Source organism: Falco cherrug, chromosome 3 (genome assembly GCF_023634085.1).
Source record: "Falco cherrug isolate bFalChe1 chromosome 3, bFalChe1.pri, whole genome shotgun sequence".
Lineage (NCBI taxonomy): Eukaryota > Metazoa > Chordata > Aves > Falconiformes > Falconidae > Falco > Falco cherrug.
The window spans coordinates 23,826,389-23,848,517 of NC_073699.1; the positions used below are offsets into that span (position 1 = coordinate 23,826,389).

The 22,129-nt window shown below is 34.1% G+C and overlaps 1 protein-coding gene across 3 annotated transcripts in view; it reads left to right on the forward strand.

Moving 5' to 3' along the window:
* The window catches only part of CSMD3 (CUB and Sushi multiple domains 3), a 726,530-nt gene that overhangs the window by 550,930 nt on the left and 153,471 nt on the right, over window positions 1–22,129 (forward strand). For all 3 annotated transcript variants that reach the window (XM_055706136.1, XM_055706138.1, XM_055706139.1), the window contains one exon: window positions 2,696–2,812. In XM_055706136.1, the coding sequence (XP_055562111.1) occupies window positions 2,696–2,812 (117 nt within the window). The remainder of the gene's footprint in view (window positions 1–2,695; window positions 2,813–22,129) is intronic.

Sequence of the window (22,129 nt, forward strand, 5' to 3'; positions counted from 1 at the left end):
AGCTTTAAAAAAATGCCATGGTGACATGACTTTGAAAATACAGTTTGTTGCCAACATTATACAGCATTACAACATCAACACAACATCAACAGTGTTACATATTTAGTAGAGATATAACTCAAAAGTCACTGCTGATTTTAAATACACAATTACTAATATCAGTAATTTGTAATGTAAGACATTACACTGGAGTGAATAAAAACTTGTAAATTTTGCAGTAAATTTGATTTTCAATTGTTTGAGAAATTATGCCTGAGAAGTTTAATTTATGGGAAAATGTACATTTATTTAAAAGAAGCAATCGTTCTATTTTAAGCATACTAGTAGTTTCAGAAAATCACAAATAACTTGCTTTACATAACTTGGATTAAAAAAGAACAGTGTTGTAAAGAATCTGGACTTTATAAATAATGGTCCACTATATGTCAAGTACTAAATATATAGCTATGAGCTTAAAATTAAGTATTGATATTGTATGCTATTACTTCAAGTTTTATTAAAAATTAAAGGTGAAATTCTGTTCCTTTTGTTGTCATTGGCATTGACTTCAGTGGAATTATAATTTTACCCTGAATTTACACATTATTGTATATATGCTAATTAGGGAAGTATTATAATGATATGAGTGCTGGATTGGGACAGTATTATTGGTCTTTGTTGCAGTAACTAATTTATTCAACTCACAAACAGTAAAGAAGGAAATGGGGTTAGGGAGAAGAAATAAGCATTTTGGCAATCTTATTTCTCTAGCTTTGGTGCTTCTGTTGCATGTATTCTTCCATATTCTCTCCTGTTTCATCCAAAATCTGGAATAAAAAAAATTTGAGTACTCACAAGCCGGTATGCAGATAAGTTTTCAAAAAAAATATTTACCACATTCAGCTAGTGAAGAGTTTCTAGTTTATGTTTTTCAAATAAGCGACGTAAATCCCTGGATATGAGGCTCAGCCAAGACTATTACCTTTTGGCAAAAAGTACCAATATTTCTATTCTCTAAATACGTTCTTACAAGGAAGCATGAATTTCTGATATTTCACATGACAGTGGATTGAGGGAAGACAATGAGACTATTCTTTCAGCCATAGAGAACAATATCCTGTGTGTGTATGGTAGTCTTAGTGCTTACTCTGTATCCCAGGATGGGTGCTTATCAGTAAAGCTGTACTGAACATTAACAAGACTACATCCTCTTCTGGGTCCTGAATTGCTAATCTCTAATGTATGTGCCACATCTACCACATACATACATACATACATGCACAAGCAAAAGTCAAGATCCTTCTGTTGACCTATTATTTCAAATACCATGACTTTTGTGCTAGCACATGAAATCATTTACAAATTGTATATGCAGAATGGAGCAATAGGTTCCATCTGCTCTGTTTCAGGTACGCAGTCTGTCAGACTTTGCACCTACACCATACTGAGAGGAACCCGTGTTAATTCAGATTACAGAAATCTATGCTCAAAGCGATGGGGTTCTAAGTTGCTAGCATTAAAATATGTGTCCTTTTCATGGTATACTCTACCATACACATTTTGTGTGAATTAGCTAAAAGTAGTCTTAAAACACATTATTTTTAGCTATGCTAATAAATAGCTTGTATTTAGTATGAGAAGTAATGAGATAAAATCTGAAATATTAAGAAAACCATTTTACTTAATCTAGCTGTTTTGAGAGCATACCACAAAACCCAGATATTTTTTTTTTTTTGTTTAGCAAATGAAACATTGACTTGTACTCATTTTAGAAAGTCACTTAATGTCTTAACAGGAAAAAAAATTAAGTAGATATGGTAACATTAAAATCATTAAGAACTGTTTTATAGTCCAAAGTAGTTAGAATAAATATTCTGAACAGATGCCATAATCTTCACAATAGATTAAACTACTAAGTTACAAAGTGTATATGAGAAGCAGGTAATATACACAGGAAAAGAGTAACCACTCATGACTGTTTCATATAAATAAATGCACCTGAACATCTGACAAAGAAAAGAAGAAAAAGCAGTGTTTCTTTCTTGACAGTTTTGAGTAATGCCAAATGTTAACTTCTATTGTTAACCTTAGAAAAATACATTGTTGTTGCAAAGAGCATTGTTATTTATCTGCCATTTTGTCAAGTATTATAGCTATTAATGGTAGAATAAATATGATGTTTGTGTGATAAAGAGAAGTGTTTGCTCATAACTTTAGATGTAGAATGTTATAAATAATTGAGATATAAATAAGTGGTACTTCATGTTCAGCCAAGGAATCCTGACTTTCTTATTTCAGTAGTTCTATATATTATTTTGAATTATGAGTCTATTGGCATGAGTAAGAATTTACTAGTGTGTGGAAGGGCTGCATAATCTATGCTTTTATCAGAGTATAAAGCATCATAAAAATGAATAATAGCTTTATATGCTGTGAATAATAACATACTGTGTATAAAGCACATCATTATTTTATTAAGGAGGTTGATAAATGGTAAAGAAAAACAATAATTGATCCTGAAAACTGCAGTGTACCATCAATTCTCTTTTGATATGTGAGAAAGTTGTGCATACTCAGTGCTTCACAGGATATACAAATTTAATCCAGTGTAGAAGTGTAAATAAAATTTACTGTAATAGCATATACCAACAAACAACAAATCACTTTAAATTGATTTTTTTCTAATATTATATTATTCAAAACCTTCACTTTCTAGCACCCTGCGGGAGCCGGTCAACAGGCTCTGAAGGCACTGTATTATCACCAAACTACCCCAAGAATTACAGTGTTGGTCACAACTGTGTTTACTCTATCACCGTTCCTAAGGAATTTGGTAAGTAGGTCTGGTTTCATTCATGGTTTTTTTTGTTGTTGTTGTTTGTTTTGATACTTTCAACAATTCTGGGTGATTTGCATGATTGCTTTCATAGTAAACATATTAATGTGAAAAGGTGCTTTAAACTGACAGTCCTGTTTATGCTTTTTATCATTTTGATAGTGCTCTATTTTATCAAAGTGCTTATATTTACCATTATCTTTTGAGATTACTGATGTTCATTTATTTTTGTCTCACTGTGACAGCCAACATGTAACTTAAAACATTGCTGTGATGCTAGCCAAATATATTAGTGATACCAGGCAAGGTTTCTCTTCAGCCAAGATCACATGCCAAGGCTCCAGAAAGTGTAACATAACTCCAGCTAGTCCATGTAAGCAAGGAAAGCAATGTTTGCTTTTGGTAAAAACATTGCTTCTGGTAACACTGCTCTCATAATCCTTGGCTTCTGTGCATCATGAGGCAAAGGCATAGTTGTTCTGGGGAATGAAATTAGAGCAGCATGCACCTGTCTGGTTTTTGTAGATTCCCAGATCCTCCATCAAAACTGTATTCCTATCTTAACATTTTTTCTGATGACTAGATGAATCTTTTAAAGATGTCTTCTGTCCCACACAAAGACAGGATCTTTACAGCACTGTTCTATCTCTCTGGGTTTATGAATTACTTTATCTCACTTTATTTTTAAACAATGCCTATGATGACAGCTGACAGTTTGTGGTTCGCTTTGACTCCTTAGTAAGCAGTATGCCACATACTAAATATAATTTATTCTTTAAATACCCTTGCTGCAGATTTATGTTCAGATAAGTAGAACTTTACTCTGACCCACTGCTCACATCTCAGTTTGTCAAATAACAGGTGCCTGGGAATGGGTATGGGTATTTATTAACCTCCCTTCATGTTGATTCTGCAAACATTTTATCCAAATTAAACACAATGCTTGAACTGCTGTGTATCCATCTGCCACGCTTATGATGACTGAACTCCCTTAATAGCCAATTAATTTGTTCTTATGTATAACATAGAGGTGCATAGGCTACTATAAAATAAATAGGTTTTTACAGGTATTGTCTCCTAAGCCATGGAAATCTCTGCTTTAGAACATTAAAAAAAATTAAATGCATTTGCCTAATTCTTGATTTAATTCTAGCAGTTACCAGCATATGCTTTTGTCCTAGCTTATTTGTTTTAGGTAAACTGGAAAGATTATGTACTCCCATTTCCATCAAATCTGATACTTCTTAGTTTATGACACAGATATCAACATGTAAAGTTGGGATTTACACAGTAAGGGATTTAAAATGTTAATGTGCTATACTTCATATATTTGACAGTCTGGATGGAAATGTAATTTTGTGATTTCTGGAAAGAAAGACAGAATCCCCAAAACAAGACTTGGAAATGGAGAAAAATCCCACTGTTTTGCATAGTTACTTGGAATGATTTGACAGATACTAGTTTTCTTTATGCATTAATCACGTTAAGAACAATATTAAGGAATTCTGTTTGACCCTTTCACAGTGCCTATACAAAAAAAACCCCAAACAAACCACAAACCAAACCTCATATGAAGAAGAATAAACATGGTTTAGATATAATAACCCTGCCATACAAGGATTCAGTGATGTATTGGGGTTGTGATTACGGTAGAGTATCTGTCATATCCCTCAAGCTCTTTGGCTGTTATACCTCAGGATAGACCTTTACTCTTTTTCTTGTATTTAAACAGCATATTTTGACAATTATGCCAGGTATCTGTAGAATGTATTATGGAAGTATTTAATCCACTTCTATGAATACAGAAAACATGAAGACTTGTGTGTTGAAAGAGAGAGGTAAAATAATACCTGGCAGTAGCCATTCAAAAACAAGGACGACATATAGAATAGCTCAAAACAAGTATTTCCATTTTACCTGCCTTTTTTCAATGATATTCCTACAGTAATAGGAAGCAGAATTCATTGGACGAAAAGCTCAAATTTTAAAATAGGAATCTTTGTTTGAATTACACAGTTGTGTATTTTTTGAAGTTATTATTATGGTTATTTTTCTGAGCTGTGCTCTTTCTCTAATCTATTGTAACTAAAATTATTACTGTAACAAACATTAAGAAAATCAAAGTGATTATGACAATTGATTTTACCTAAGTTTTCTACACTCAAAATAATGATTTATCTCAGTCTAAAATCTTAAACATTTGTGTAATGGATGTGTTTTACCTGATAGCTTACATTTCTATCTCATCACACTATGTTCAAGTACGGTGCAGAGATGAATAACCCTAAGTTTTTAATGCTAAGCTCTTTAAGATAAGTTTTAGGAAATTATTACCGGTAACACTATTTTGCATCTGGATAGAAGACATTAAGGAAAGAGTCTTCACTTGCAGTGCTTGATAGAATTATGTAGGGATCACTCACTGATAAGATGGTCCTCAAAAAGTGCTGGCCTTTGTGGATAAAGACACCAGATTTTTCTTGAATTCACTTGCTAATGCTCATCATGACAGGTAGATTTCTCAGATTATTCACAACAACAAGGAATCAAAACAAGTTTTTAGAGAACAAAGGAGTACTCCAGCAAAGCTGCTGACATAAGATAATTTAAAGTAATTTTCCTACAGAAAATAGAAAAAAATTCCTCTTCCATAATCCTCCATGTGGCTACAACTTTCAGTGTGAAATACATTATAAATATTTGCTGAATGGAACCACTTCAGGACCTATTTTGGCATCCAATACAGTACATGAGATCTTATAATAGAGCACAGTTTAAAAAAAAGCTAAAACAAGGTCAGTATAGAGAAAAATACACAAACAATGGGATAGCACGTTCAGTGTTTAGAAGGGAACTCATTGGCCTGGATTAGTTTTTGATGGAGTGAAAATAAACGCTATTTCACATGCAGTTTTTCAGGTTCTGAAGCCCAAAAGTCTGTTGAAAAGTCATTGTAGTGTGGACTTTTTTTCAGTTTCATTATTCTGTCATGCAGAATCACAGTTGCAATATTTCATACCATGACAGCTTTAAGCTACAAGATAAATGATTCACAAAAGCACACAGTATGCCACAGGCAAAATCTTTTGTAAACATGGAAGGCTCATCTTCTTTGACACTCTCCCACTGATATTTTAAAATGGTGTAATGATTGTTAATTGTTCAACACTGAAATCCAGCACTGCTTACAATTAAAATGCAGATGTTTAAAATTTTATTTTGTTTTCCTGATGCACATGAATTACTTTGTGTGCTCTGCTCTGCATAAGTGTCATCTATATTTCTATTTAAATTCATATTTTTAGCACTGAAATAAATTTTGTATCAACTTGCCTCAGCAAATGGCTTTTCTTTCTGTTAAAGCAAAAAGATACATTAAACATACATAGTAAAGTATATGTGTGGTTTACGAGCTATGCTATCAGAAAATTAATTATAGATTCTCAGTGGCCATCAAAAAATATGAAATTTAAATCAGAGCTTTTTTTTTTTTTCTTTACAAAGAAGCTAAAAACATGCATATAATTGGGAAATGTCTAGTTTCCATGGAGACTGTACATTTGCTTTACATTTACAAGATATAATATTAAGAAAACGACAAACATTTTACTGTTAAGCATATATTTTGCAATAGATTTCATAGAATTTTTGCAACGAAGGTAGATCCAATTTGCCTACTATAAACAGGGAAGTTATCCACTATTCTTCTCAGTTCTCTTCAATAACTGCCTTGTATTCACAGACACCCTTCTATCGTACAGTTATATCATTTTTAGCTTTTCCTTGTGTCTTTACTTGAATTTCTGTGTTATGAGATAGCCCTGAATTACGGTAAATAAGCAACAGAGACAAGAAACAAATAGGGCCAAACAGCAGGGTTTGGGACTTTTATTATAATTATTACTACTACTACTACTACTTATTATTATTGTTATTATTATTTTATTTTATTTATTTGTTTTATTTTTATTAAAATCCTTGAAAGAGTAACTTTTTTGCAAATACTGGAACATACACAAACAACTTTTACTTTGCCAGTAAAGACACACATTGAGCAAACAATGTTGTCAACATGTGTTTTCTGTTAGACAGCTCACTGAATCTAAAACTGTTAGACAGCTTAAAAGCTGTGTCACACTGGAATTATTTCAGTACTGTTTGATTTGATTTCAAACTGAGTATACATTTGGAAAGAAAAAAAGTTAGGCAAGGACAGATCATAAGTAGGAGAATGTCCTAAATGACAACCTCACATCAATAAGGAATAAGAACTAAATGGTATTTGTGATAATACTGAGGTCTGTTAAAGTAAGGCATTTGCTTTTAATAATTTGAATCATTTGTCACTGCTGTGTACATCTTACTTTCATTTAAGGAATGTGGCAGACATGTGGACTGACATTTTTTAAATGTGAAGGATTTTACTCTTCATCTTAAATTAAAATGGATGGAAATGTCTAGTCAATAGCTAGCTTCAACAGTTTTAACCATGAACTAAGCAACTTTGAATTAAGCAGTACTTGGCTGAATGGGAGGTAAAGATGATAGAGGATGATATGAAATATCAGAATGCTACCATAGTCAGGAATCTTACTCTGTTTTATTCCCTCTTTCCATACAAGCAGCCACTTCAAAGTCAGTGGGACTGCATTGTCCAAGCAATGATTACTTGTCAGCAAAGTCTTTGTGAAACCACAAAGATGCTCCAAATGCTTGTACGCACAACTGTATAAAGGCTGGAGACACTAATTTCAGCAGAAAAGGACAATGATCCAGCTTGTACCATGTATTTTGTAAAAAGCAAATCACCCCACCTTTCCTTCCCAAAAAGAGAATGGCTTCAAAACCATGACTTCCAAGAAAAGTGACCGTTATTTCATTGTACATTTTAATTTTTTTTCTCCCCCAGGTAATCATAAAACTATATTTTTTAAGACAAAATCTTCTATATTTTCCATATGTGCTTACAAGAATTGGTATAGACAGAAAAGATTACTATCTCACAGGATACTTCATATAAAAACTAAAAATATTTCAAAATGATGAATCACTTTATCCAGAAATTTATTGAAATTTAGTTGAGCATGACAACTAGTTAGATTAAGAGTATGGTACTTCAGTTTTCTGATTTATTTTCTCAGTTTTCTGAAGTATAGCGTGAACATCATGCAATATGGAGGATGTACATACAAATATTTATTACTAAAAATAGGAAGAAGTATTTGCTGTATGAGTAAAAAAAATATGATAGAAAGTTCATGGCCTTTTTCCTTTTTTCTTGGCATTGTTTCAATTCTGTTGCCCTGTTGTCAGTTCTCTTGTTAACACTGTTCTGTTAATGGAATTTTTTCAAAGAATCTTGTACTAGCATCCAAAAACATTAGAACGATGTTCACCAAATTCTTAAAACTAAGCTTCAAGAGCTCAGCATTAAAAAGTGTATGGAAGTCCTTTTCTGCTGTCTTCTCCGGTCAGATAACTTAGCTTCATTCAAAAGTACATTAAAAGCAGTGTTAGCTGTGATAAAATTTAGAAACTGGCCAGAACAGAGATGTCATTGTGCAAAGGGTATCAAGCAGACACAGAAGCGGTTTTCGTCCCAGAGATGATAAGCCTGATTAAGGTAATATGCAGTCAGACATACAATAGGCAAAGTATTCTTAAGTATACATTTTTTTATTATTATTTATTTTTTATGCTCTATTATCAGTATTGAAAGGAAACATTTGCAACATTGGTGTGAATGCTGCTTTACGTTAATTTAGCTCATTGCTAGAATATTGTTTTGATTTGAAAATTCTCTGAATGGACTTAACTGTGGCAGATATATCTTTTCATTTGACTCTTGTCAAGCTAATTTTGAGAGTTAATGAAGAACACTGAAGGGAGATAAGAATGGAGTCATTTTGCCTAGAGCCAGAAGAGTATGTAGGTTGTGTGCATTGTGCTAGAAACAAATAATACACCCTCCCACCACAATGGAAATTGAATATTCTCAGTGTTCATTTAATGTGCATTAAATGACTGAATATTAATTTATTTTCCACTATTATTTTGTTTAAATATTAAAAAAAAACCTGATTGTTTGAAATGTACAGTGTATTTTTAAGGCATGGTTCATTTCTTCCTCAAAGACAATTATATAGCTATATAAGAAATACAATAAAAATGCATAGAATCTGGCTCATTTATGTGCATTTTAGCAGGAAAAGAATGTATATGTGGTGAGCCACAAACATAAGAAAACTTAAAAGTCTATCTTCTGCATAATAAATGGACATTAAAAGCCTAATGGGGAAAAAAATCTTCATAAGTGTAAGATCTGGATCTTTGGAGTCAGATGCCATGACACGATTTGTGCTTTAATCTATATAATCCAAGTGAGGATGCTCTAAATCTGTGAATGTATCTTGTTTTGAAGAGCTTCCCTCAAACATCGTGGATTTATGTGCATATATGTTTTAGGTTTGCATGCAAAGCAAATAGGTGTGTATCCATGTAATTTAACTCTTTGGTGGAATATGTTTCATCTTATTTAATTAGGTACCTAATTATGGAAGTTATATATCTAGTCTAAGCCATTCACATGCTTGCTCTAATCAACAAAGAGAGATATATATTCCCATGCCATGATTCATTCCATCTAAAACATCTATCTTCAGTTTTTGAAGGAGATAAATTCTTTTTAATATAAAAGAAACAGTAAAGCCTCATTTTGTCATATTTGTTCTGCAATACTGTCAGTTAAATGAATTAGAGAACATTACTGCTGGTGTAATCTGTAGCCATCCAGTAGTTACATTGCTTACACATAGCTTCATGATTTCATCTTGTGAGTATATGCTAAGGCAGGCAATTTCAGATGCATTTTAGTCAGCAGCCATTTAGGGGCTTGAGCTTTGATGATTCAAATTTAAGCTTTACTTAGTGATTCTTAATATTCAAATCTTCTAAATTTAACACCAGAGGCAAAAAAAAAAATAAATCTGTGTCTTACTATTAAGCATATATTAGATTATAACATTCCTGCTTGGTTAAACGTTGTTAGATCACATACTCAAGAAGAATTTCAGGTGTTGAACTGCATTATGTTAGTTATTCTACAGGAACAGGAAGCCATGGCCTATAGTTTGTCTACACAATTAATCCATAATGGCTTTATGTTGTCATCTGGAAAACAAAAATTAAAGGCAGGATTAGTTATATGGTGGAAATACTTTTTGTTGTGTTTTTTATTTGCCTTGTTGGGTTTTTTTGATTTTCTTAGCCACTATTCAGTATTTTCTCCTCCAGAATATATAATGAATGCACTTTAAAGTGCTACTTAAATTTTAAGTATTTTCAGAGTTTGGTATAAAATGAATTGCAATGCAAGGATTTGTTACATATGCAAACTAGGAAATTATTTTGCCATTAATGGAAAAATTTCTTTCTTTGAAGAATATATTGCAAGGTTTAACAAGATTGTGCCAAATATTTTCATTTTTCATTATATTTCAAACAAAGAGCAATAATACTAACCTCTTATTTCAGATATGAATAGGCTAGTAGCAATATATTATATATTGATGATACCTAGTAGATAGTGCAAGTATTTTTTATCATACTGTTAAGTACACATTAATTACTGTGCTGCCTGCTCTCCATGAAATAGTTGGACACTGCAGTGTGACGTTTTGGGGAAAGAGAGATGAGCATTAGTTGTACAGCTATTAACTTCTGGTTTGCTTTTCTAATTAAAGGCAAAGTTTCTGTCTTTCAAGTGCTGACTTTTTTTTAAAGAAGTACCAGAAGGTAATTTCACATCACTTTCCACTTATCTATGAATCTCCTAGGTTTATGATAGGAAGGACTGGCAGGTTCTATATACACAAACTCACAGCTGGGGAGTGTTTCATTCATTGGTTCAGTGCTTAACATGCCTGCCAAGTGAGCAGATGCCAAAAAAAAAAAGTCACCATAGGGTGACTTTTAAAGGAGATCAAACTATTCAATATATTTTTGAAATAACATTTGAAGAGATTTACTATTTTAGTTGCTTAATATAATTTGAAGTCACATTTTCAATGCTGCTTTTAGATTTTTTTTCAATAAAAATGATTAGTTTTGGCTCAAATATTAATGGTGGGTTTGAATATAATAATGGCCAATTTAATACAGACCACTAAACAGCTTAAGCTATTGAGTTTGACTATAAAGATATGGCAACAGTTTAGCTGTCTTTGTTATTAGGCTATTAAAAAGTGGAATGATGATAAGACCACATCTGTGGTCTTCGAAGAAATTCATGACTTCACAATAAGCAAAATAATTTCACTGTAATGCCAATGAATTGATGAAAGGTTTCAAAAAATATTTCTTCTTTTTTTCTGAGCAGTGTGACTGCAGCTGCTCCAAATATTTAATTATCAAACCTTGTTCAGAGAAAAAGCTGTTATTAAAATAGCTGAAATTAGTCTGAGTTCCTGATTCCAAATGACAGAGGACAGACTACATTACATTTGTCACTTACATGCTTTCCAATACATATTACTATTCTGAGGAGGAGACTGGGTGGTGGCAGATTTTCTAAACAATTCTGCTTTTTTGTTCAGTTCTCTTCTTAGTGATAAGGATTAAAGTACTTTAGCAGCACAATACCAAAAGCTTGCATCACCATTGGTTAGATCCTTTCAACATCAAGTTATATTAATAATGAAGGTGTCATTTTTATTCTTGATCTTGTATGAGTGAAAAAAATGCTTTCTCACTCTCCAAGCCTGGCCAGCATGGGGTTGATTAGGTGGTGCAAAATTACTTTCTTCTGAGCAGCAGACTTCTGAGATTCAGGAGCATCCTGCTCTCCTGCCAACAAACATCTGCAGTAGCTGGGAGCCTTCTTCATTCCTCCTGTTGGAACAAGGCCACAGTCTACCTCAGAATTCACCTGCTTGCATATGAAGCCAAGAAGAGAGCAGGTAAGCTCTCTCTGGAGAATCTGAGTCTTCAAGGATTAATTAGGTTGTGGAAAGTTATAGTTCCGCTCTTCATTCCTAGGAATTAAAGATTAAAAAAAAAAAAAAAAAAAAAAGAAGAGTAAAGTGGTTACATCGATTTTTCATGATGGATAAAAGAGCTCTTACAGCTTGTGATTCTTCTAGAAACATTAATTTTGAAAATATTACTCCATAAAATCCCAGATAACTGGAAAGGCTAAAGGTGCTTCTGTTTAGAACAAAACATAGTTTATCTGATAGGATACACTTCTCAGATAATAGAAATGAATGAGATTTGAATTTCCCTCCGGCCAAAGAATGTTTAAAACTCTATTCACCTACTCATCCAGTTAAAAAAATTGTATCATACCAGCCCCACTTCATCTAAGCAAATGGTGTTTACTAGGGTATTGGTAGATTTGGACTTACAACTCAGATATTAAATTCTGGAAATAACTACTCCTGGCTTCATAAAAAGAATGAATAATCGTCATTACTTAGCTGCTCATAAATATCATTAGCTGAATCACCTGAAAAATTTTGAAGTTAAATCTATTTTCAGTAATCGGTAGATAAAGGCAATTGGACCATGCCTTCCTTTATGTCCCCTCCACCCCTTCCTCAATTTTTCCAACCTTTGTAGCTGCAAAAGTCAATAGGAAAGTCATCCTAACAGAACAACTGAGGAATCTCCAAATGCCTACTAGCTGATATAGAAATTTCAGTGGTTAGCAGTAAGAGACACAGAAGCCTGGCCAGGGAATCCATGAGGGATCATTGTGACCATTGTCAAGTCTTCATCTTGAAGTATTCTGCTATATTTCAGGGAAGGAGTTCGTTAGGAACAGGCTAGGATCAAGGAACTGCGAAAATCCTTTTACAGAAGTCTTCTCCTTATAAAGCTTTTCAGCATTAGGCCCTGCTAGTGCAGTTATAATCCTTACTTCTCACCTTTCCTATTCATTATATTTCTTTAGATATAAATCATTCCTTTCTCAAGTAAGCTTATCTGTATTGACTCAGATGTTTGTGTTCACCACCATGTACACAGATACAGTCTTCAAATATTCAGGGTTTCTCTCAGCAATTTCCCTGTAATTACCTTTGTTTAGAAAACAAATAAAAAAGGGTTTGCATTCCTCACTAAACTTTGCTTTGTGTTTCTTCCAGTTGCAGTCCTGACAGCAGAAATTGGTGATTATTTCACACTCTTAAAACAGAATCTCTGAACACTCTATTTTACTAAGAAAGATTGGGATTTTTTGGCTGCTTTCTGTTTGTATCTGATTATTTATTTATAGTAATTTTAAAAGAAATATTCTAGTTATACTTGGGATAGAGCTGAATTGCATGTACTCTGTTAACATCAGTAAATTTCAGGGAAATGTGATTTAATCCTCCAAGTTAAAAAACAAACAAACAAACAAACAACATTGGAAGCCAGGCTCTTGCACATAATGTTGTGACAAAAAAAAAAAAATCTCTTTTTTAATAGAGTTTAGAATTTGAAATATATTTTGAGAAGTCATTGAAATACCATGAAAATATGCCTATTTGGTGAGAGAAAGTTGCTTTTAGCTACTTCTTAGAGAAGATGTCAAATTTCTGTTTTGGAGGCAGGTGTACAAAGACAGTGAAGGATGATAGTCCTATTGTTTCTGATAGGTTCCACCTGGGCTATGAAAATTAGGCAGGAGAGTGGAAGAGGACCCAAGGGATAAATAGCAGAAGTGATGGGAAGAACAGGAAAAGTAGCGGATATGCTTATGTATGGACACATGTACATATCCATGATGTTGTCAAAGGGTAAAGCCTACCCGAAAGCAGAACTCAGCTGATGAGACTTGCCCAGCTCTTAACTGACTATGTGAGTGTTGCATGCATTTACAGGAAAAAGAAAAATTTTGTATTATTCATGGGGTGACACCTACTGAACACTGACTGCTCAGATAAAAGACACCTGTAGCACATCTGTTTAGCTCTAAAAGATAAAATTATTCCAGCATGTGCAGAAAAGAACTAAAAAACCTTACAGAAGAACCTTGTGAGAGAGTTACCCTCAGGTAGAAATGGTATGTATAGAAGTCAGGATGCAAGATTTGGGCTTCTCAGGCATTTGGTGCAAGTATTCTCTTTCCATGCATGGACGGTACCAGTCACAGCCTGACTGGAGGAGCTGGTATTTGGCCAGTGTGAGTATGAAGTTATATATATTTGTCATAGAAAAGAAGTACTAGATCAGGGGACCTCAAACTACAGCCCGCAGGCCCGATATGCCCCCCCAAGGTTCTCAATCCAGCCCCCGGTATTTACAGAACCCCCCCCGCTGGGGGTTGCGGGGGGAAACCAAGCATCCGTAGATGACTGCCTGCCACTGCATCCACGTGCCGGCTCCCTGTTTAAAATGTTTGAGGACCCCTGTACTAGATTATTGCTATCTACTTCTAACTACTACATTATCCACCCTGCTTTTTAAATATATTTGGGATTATATGTCATTCAGTGGTGTGGTTCTTTTTTTCTGACTATCACATCCCAAATTCCACTCCAACAGTGTACGTATTAAATGCAATATTGGACCATTCTGCTTTTTGCTTTTCTCCAGACTATCAACCCCAGTTCCCTCAACTGCTCCTCATAAGACCTTTTCTCTAGACTCATCACCAGCTTTGTTGGTCTTCTTTGGACGCACTCCAGCACCTCAATGTCTTTCTCATAGTGCGGGTCCAAAACTAAACAGTATTTGAGTTGTGCCCTCACCAGTGCTGAGTACAGGGAAAAAAAATCACTTCCCTAGTCCTGCTGGCCACACTATTTCAGATATAAACCAGGATGCTGTTGGCCTCCTGGGTGCACTGCTGGCTCATATTCAGCCCGACTAATACCCCGAGGTCCTTCTCTGCCAGGCAGCTTTCCAGCCACTCTTCCCCAAGCCTGCAGTGCTGCGTGGGGTTGTTGTGATCCAAGTGCAGGACCTGCAACTCCTTGTTGAACCTCATGCAATTGGCCTTGGCCCATCAGTCCAGCATGTCCAGATCCCTCTGCCGAGCTTTCCTACCCTCAAGCAGATCAACACACCCCCCCTCCCTGAACTTGGTGTCATCTGCAGACTTGCTGAAGGTGCATTTGATCCCCTAATCCAGATCATTGATGAAGATACTGAACAGAACTGGCCCCAGTACTGAGTCCTAGGGAACATCACTTGTGACTGGCCACCATAACTCCATTTACCACCACCACTCCTTGGGCTTGGCCTTTAAGCCAGTTCTTTACCCAGCGAAGAGTATGCCCATCCAAGCCATGAGTAGCTGGTTTGTCCAGGAGAATGCTGTGGGAAATGGCGTCAGAGACTTTAGTAAAGAATGGGCAGACAACATCCACAGCCTTTCCCTCATCCCCTAAGTAGATTGCCTTGTCATAGAAGGACCTACCATTCATAAACCTGTTGTGAGTGGCCTCATCACCTTGCTGTCCTGTATGTTCTGTGTGATGGCACTCAAGATGGTCTGCTCCATAACCTTCCCTGGTACCAAGGTCCCTGGATCCTCCTTCTGGCCCTCCCTGTAGATGGGCATCCTAGTTGCTGACCTCCATTCACAGGGACCTCCTTGGTTAGCCAGGACTGCTGATAAATGATTGAAAGTGGCTCGGTGAGTTTATATGACCCTGTTGAAATTAGGTCAGTCAGAATTAGTATGTTAAAGTGGAAGAGGAACACAAGTGCCTTGTATTACTGTGGTATGGCTTTTCTTTATTTCTTTTTTCTTTTAGGGCAATAGTCTTGCTTTCACTTGGCATATCTCTCAAAGATAGTCTCATAGTTAGGAATTTTAGAGGTCCTTTTGTATTTGGGTTTATTTATTAATCTAGGGTTTTTCTAAAATACAAATATTCTTAGCATTTCAAAAAAGTCCTTAGCATTTCAAAGAAGTCATAATATCAGCGAGATTTTCCAGCTGATTTCTCTGATGGCTTCATTTTCTGCCATACTGTCCAAAACCAGATTTGAGAAGTCTTAGTTTATACTAAAATTTAGCATCTTATGTTGTATGCAAGAAGAATAAATTTTCTTTCCATCTCATGAAAGAAGGAGGTGTCTAAATTTAATGATTTTGGTGATAGTTTAAAAGATCACACTCTAAATGGAAATATGAAGTGCATTGGAAAATACAGACCAAATGAGTCATGTGATGGTAATACTAAACCTTAAATGTGTAAATCACCTAGTTTTATTCACAGGTGAAGCTTTTAGTATTGTAAATTTGAATAACTGGTATGTGTACTAAAATGTGTGGTAAAATCCCTGGCTGAAAGGAAAGACAAGGTGTTCTAATATATTGACTGTAGATGAAGACAATTTCTACTAGTCATTCAGGATGATAAAGCAGTTTCACTCATACCACTTTGATAAATGCATAGCATCTAGAATTAATTAAAAGTAAGTAATGAATTTCTGCAATTTTATAGTATTATTACAATTAATTGTTATAACATTTATTTATTAAAATAATGAAAATATGGTAATTTCAATGAGGAAATGAAACCCTCGATAATAACATTCTCATCATGTTTAGGATGGATTCTCTATCACTTCTTTGCTGATTTACTGCTAAAAATAAAATTACAAGCTCATAGTTATGCAAGATTTGTTTTCTCTACAAACAAATAAGTTTCTCATTTAGCTCTTGAAACATTTCACATTGAAACATTCCCTAAGTTTTGAGCTCATATTTCTGTTATACTCAGGCAGACTGGCAACGCATCTGGAAACTGATACGCATCTGCTTTAAGGATCATATTGATGAAGACCTGTTTCTCCTGGTTACAGCTATTGAATGGCTGGAAAATTTTCATTTTTTCTTTCACACGTTTTCTTTGTATACCCTTTGATAATTGATATGTAGGAGTTTTTCAATGTCCCCTTATTTTATATTCTTATTTTCCACTGAAAATTGTTTTTGTTTTGCCTACTAATCAAAATAAAAAATAATTATTCAAATATCAATTTCATCCATACGATTCAGGAAGCTGAAGTGATAATTTGTTTTAGTTGAATTAACTGATGAATCATCTGATCTAAACAATAACGTTTACTAGTACGATAATAAAAGATAATTATTATACTCAGAAAGCTGTTGTACTTTTAATTAGTAGCTCTAAATTAGCTGAGAGGTGATTGAGAAACCAAACAGCTTTTTCAAAGTGACTTTTCAATTGCATTTAGAACCCTTATTACTTAATTAATAAGATATCTTGAATTAAACCTGGTATCCTAATTTTTTTCTTAATTGTGCCTCAAATAAATTAACATTGGATTATTATTTTATTATTATTGTTGTTGTTATTATTATTATTACAGAGTTAAAATTGTTTATTCCTTCTATTATTTGTATTGCTTAAGAGGTTAGTGTCCCTGTGGTCCCTACATTACCATTATAGAGAGACTTAACTACAAATCTATTAAGGGGAGACCAACCTTCAAATTTAGGCACCTTGTTTAAACACCTCATTAGCCAATTTCATGTTCCCTTGCTATATTTTTTGTTATGATTTTTTTACATTGAAAAATCAGTTCTTGGAAAAGCTATAGGGTTGTAGAGTGCAACTAAGCTAAACTTCATCTTGTTTGTGTCATTGGAGATAATAGTTTGCTTACTTATTAATAGTTTTGTGATTACAGTCCTAAGAACGATCAACAAAAATAATTATTCTTGATCAGTCCTCTTTAGGGATACTCTGTTATATATAGGCTACTGTTAAGATCTACAGGAAAACATCAAAAACTTGCAGGCATGTTTTATTTCTTCTTCCGTTCAGAGACTGTAGTATAAAAAGGAGCAATAAACAACATTCAGACATTTTGCTTTTACCAGTATACTCCTCTTTCTTTCATAAAAAGTTGCTTAGACAGTCAGATGCTATAGAAGTGTGATTCAGATTTGTTTTCTAAAAGCAAATAAGCAATTATATAAGAAAGCAATGAAGCAGGACTATGAAATGCTGCCGGTGCTCAAGATTAGCAAGATATTCCAAGATGCAAGACACAGTTCAGAACGCTTTTGTAGTAGCAAGGCAATGTCCTCCTATGCGGTGCTTATTCTAACTTCTTCCGCTCATTTTTGTTCATAAAACAAACAGAAGAGGTGACTGCAGAGCATGCAATGGTCTCAGGATATTATTGTCTGTGTAGTAACTTTCTCAGCACAAAACATATCTCTAGCTGTTAGCTGTACAGTCTTGACTGTACAGTCTTGATCTTTTTTCGCCCCATCCTGTTTACATGCTCGCTACAGGAGACTACAAAAAAAAAAAAAAAAAAAAAAAGTTTAAAAAAAAAAAAAGTGTCAGCTGTAGGCTATAATTACTGGTCCTGAGAGAAGCCTGCCACCTAATTGTCTTTTCTTTCTCACAGTATCCTGGCTGCTTGCACAGCATAATGGTAAAAAAAAAATTGTCTTTTGTTTTAAATAAGAGGCTGGAGAGGACAGGAGTACACTTTAACTTTGGGATCTGAAGAAAAGCTTTTGCACAAATGCAGAGATTATTAAGAAATAGAGCCGTAAAGCAGAAGTGACAATACGATGTTAAGAAGTTGTTAATATCTGGATACTAGGAAAAAAAATACTCGCCTTCTCTTCATTATCTTCAATAATTGACTCACGTATGCTTATTCTTGCCTTAATTCCCATTGCTGATGTTCTTAAGAATTACTTAGAAGCATGAATACATAGTTTATCTTAAACTAAAGCAAAAAATTCAGAATGTGTCTCTAAAACTTGAAAAAATTTACAAAGATTAATGCCTAAATTCAGTACTTAAATTAAATAGGCATATTCTGGTAGGCCTGTATAGGGCAAGGGTTTTCTGGTGATTTCTGTGACTGAGTACTTGTATGAAAATTCCTCTCATCTAACTTCAATAACTTTATGGAGAAATGAAAAGTAGATTGGCATAAAGTGTTTCTAAAACCACTGTACAAAGATAGACAACTCTTTCAATTTAAGGCTGGCTCAGTTACCTAATATTAATAGGACCCTAATTTAAATCTATTGATTAAGTATCTAAAAATATGAATACCAGCTTCAGCAAGGCTTAAAATGCATTTGATCACTGAATTTCTTGTTAGCACTATTTGTTTACCAATTATTGTAATAAATAGGAAAACTTATTTTCCTAATAAGAATACTTTGTAAAAGCGGTTTTACATTAATCCATCTGGTTTTGCTGTAGTTGTTTCCCCCCACCCCCCCCCACCCCCCCCGCCGAGTTTTCTATTGACTACAAATATAGTCAAAGACTGTTGGGAATTAGTTAGGTGATCACAATATGGGTTGTAATCATATAAATGATCATATGAAAATCCTTCAAGTTTTAGAATAATTTTTGTGGGAGGATGACCTTCTTTGAAAAAGGATATATTCAACTTCTGTGATTTATTTAGAAAAGCTTTTAAGGGTTTTCTATCTGCCCTTAATATGTGAAAGAAGATAATGTAATTTTATTCTATAACATTTCTAATCACTAGTATTTTTCTCTTTATTTGTGCAGTTAGGAATAGTATTTTTTACTTTCGGCTGTCTAATTAGAAATTAACCTGAATAAGAAGGAGATAATTAAATTAGTTATCATGCTTAACTTTATTTCCTAATATAAAAAAACCTAAAGCTCTGTGTAGTTTAAATTTTTAAATTTAACAGCAACTTGTGTTTATAATTTATTTTCTAGTTATTTTGTGACCACTATTCCTCCAAAGACTGTTGTATTAAAACAAAACCAATGCCAAACAGAAACCCAAAACTGACTTCGTAATTAAAATGAGGGCTTGTCCTAGACAAATCTCATTAAATCAAATTCTCTCTTTACTTTTCAAAATAAGGTCATCTAAGACTAACGTTGCCTGGACCCTACTCAAAGTGGTAAATTTTACACTCCATGCATCTATAATCCAAGTTTACTTTGTTTCCACAGAATATAAATAACTGGAAACAAATAAGAGATCTTCTTGATAAAGGAGGCAAAGAAATTGAGTCTGCCACACTTTTCCTCAACTGTGTTTTTACAAGTTCCCTGTACCTTTTTAAAAATAAATGAATATCAGAAACAAATACAACAATATTATCAAAAACCCCTCACTTTACAGAATTAATGTTAGCAAGTATAATGTTTTTTAAAGAATACCTTTGTTTAAACACACTAATTATGTGGCATAGTTAGGTTCATTGGTGATAACCATTTAGGTAATGGCCAAATTGGAGAATGGCTTTCTTTTGCCATGTATCAGCAGGAAGCAGCCCTAATCTAGATGAAGAAATGCCTTGTTTGATGCACTAGTTAATGTTTATGGGGATGACTGAAGGCTCTTCCACAGCATTGGTGAATTGGTATTTTTGTGTTTATGTATGCCACATCTCCATCAGTAATTCTGAGTCTATAAATGCATTCGTATTTGTAAATAATCATATAGTCTCTCACTTACCATAGAATGATTGAATGGTTTGGGTTGGAAGGGATCATGATAATTAATTTAGTCTACCACCCCTGCCAAGGGAAGGGACACCTTTCACTAAACCAGGTTACTCAAAGCCCTGTCCAACTGGACCTTGAACACTTCCAGGGATGGGGCATCCACAACTTCTCTAGGCAACCGGTTCCAGTGCCTCACCACCCTCATCATAAAAAAATAATAATATATTCTTCCTTCTATCAATCTAAATCTACCCTCTTTTAGTTTAAAGCTGTTCTCCATGAAAATGGTGTATACAAAGAAAACATAATGAAAAAAGGGGTCTTTGAAAAATTGATTTTGCTTCCTGTGTCAACAACAGAATATATGAGGTACAGCAGAAAGCAGATCCAGAGTTAACAGTTACTTGAAACATTTTCTCTGCCTCAGGGGAGCTATAGAGCTATAGCTGGGAATCTTGTCCAAGACTCAGTTTTGAAACCCAAGGAGGTTAAAAGAAGTATCTCGGAGAAGAGTGCATCTCTGGGATATACTGATCCATTTTGCTCCGTGAATGGGATGCCAAATAAGAAACAATAGAATCTGCTGATAAAAGCATATGGCTTCAGAGGCTGAAATCATGTTACTTAAGTCAGTGCATACTATTCAATAAGGTACCTCATACAGCACAATACAAGATGAGAGCATACGCCAGCAACTAGCTTCTTCAACCAAAGTTCTAGTGAATCTAGTTTTAAATAGCTTAATTCCAAATAACTGCAACGTGGATACATCGTGACACCTCATGGTGTCACGACATATATGCCCAAGGGTTGAAGAAATTAGCAAAATATCCTTTTCTGGGTAGAGACGTCATAAATAGTTACACATAATGAATTTGGTGGAGCCCAGACTGCTGTTTTGAAAACTGTTTTTTAAAAGTTAATAGCAGAGTACTTTTGGTCCCCCTTGACAAAAAGACAAAAAAATTCCATAGCAAAAAGGAAATAAATATCTCTGCTGTGAGATACTTGACCATGTGCATCTTTTTAGTGGGATTGTGTCCATTATGTCTAATCAGAGGGTGTGAGAATTTAAATTAAATCACTTCCTTTTCCTTGTTTGAACTTTTTTTTTTTTTAAATGTATACTTCTTGTCACATGAAAAAAACCCAATGGAGAGAAAGAACCACATATCATTCTGTAAAACTGTTTAAAAAAAAAAACAGCAAGAAATAATACACATTTGCATGTATATTTTAGCTGGGTAAAGCACTTAAAATCTCTGCATCTCTGTTTACACATCTGTAAAACAGAATAATATTAACCTCAAAGAAGTCCTATGAAAAGTAGTCAGAGTAACATGTAAACAGTTAAGTACAAAAAGGTGCTGTGTAAACCTGAAATGAAATACAAAACCTATGGTTTATGTTACATCAAAAAATCCCCACATGAAACTCAGCAGTAAGCAATTAACTGTTTCTTACAGTCGCACGCGTTCCCTTTGAAGCCCTAACATTTTCTTGTAACTGACATACTATTGAATTGCTACCCATGATTTATCACACACTGTGATTCTGGATTTGCAGACTAATAAAAATGAACATTTCAGTTAAAAGAAGTATATGGAGATGGACAGTAGGTACACTTTTCTATTATTTGATAAATTTTAATGCAATTTACTAAGGTAGAGATATTATTTTGCTTTTCAAAATCTCATAGTTTGGGTAATATAAATGGTATCACGTATTCTTTTCAAAAATTTATTTTCTCAGGTACTATAATTGGAATGCTTATTGATGGACTTTCAGAGCAGTGAACACTTTTTTCTCCCTCGCTTAGAGTAGATTTGAGCTAGAAGTTTAAATAGAAAGCTGTAAGAATTGAGGGACAAAA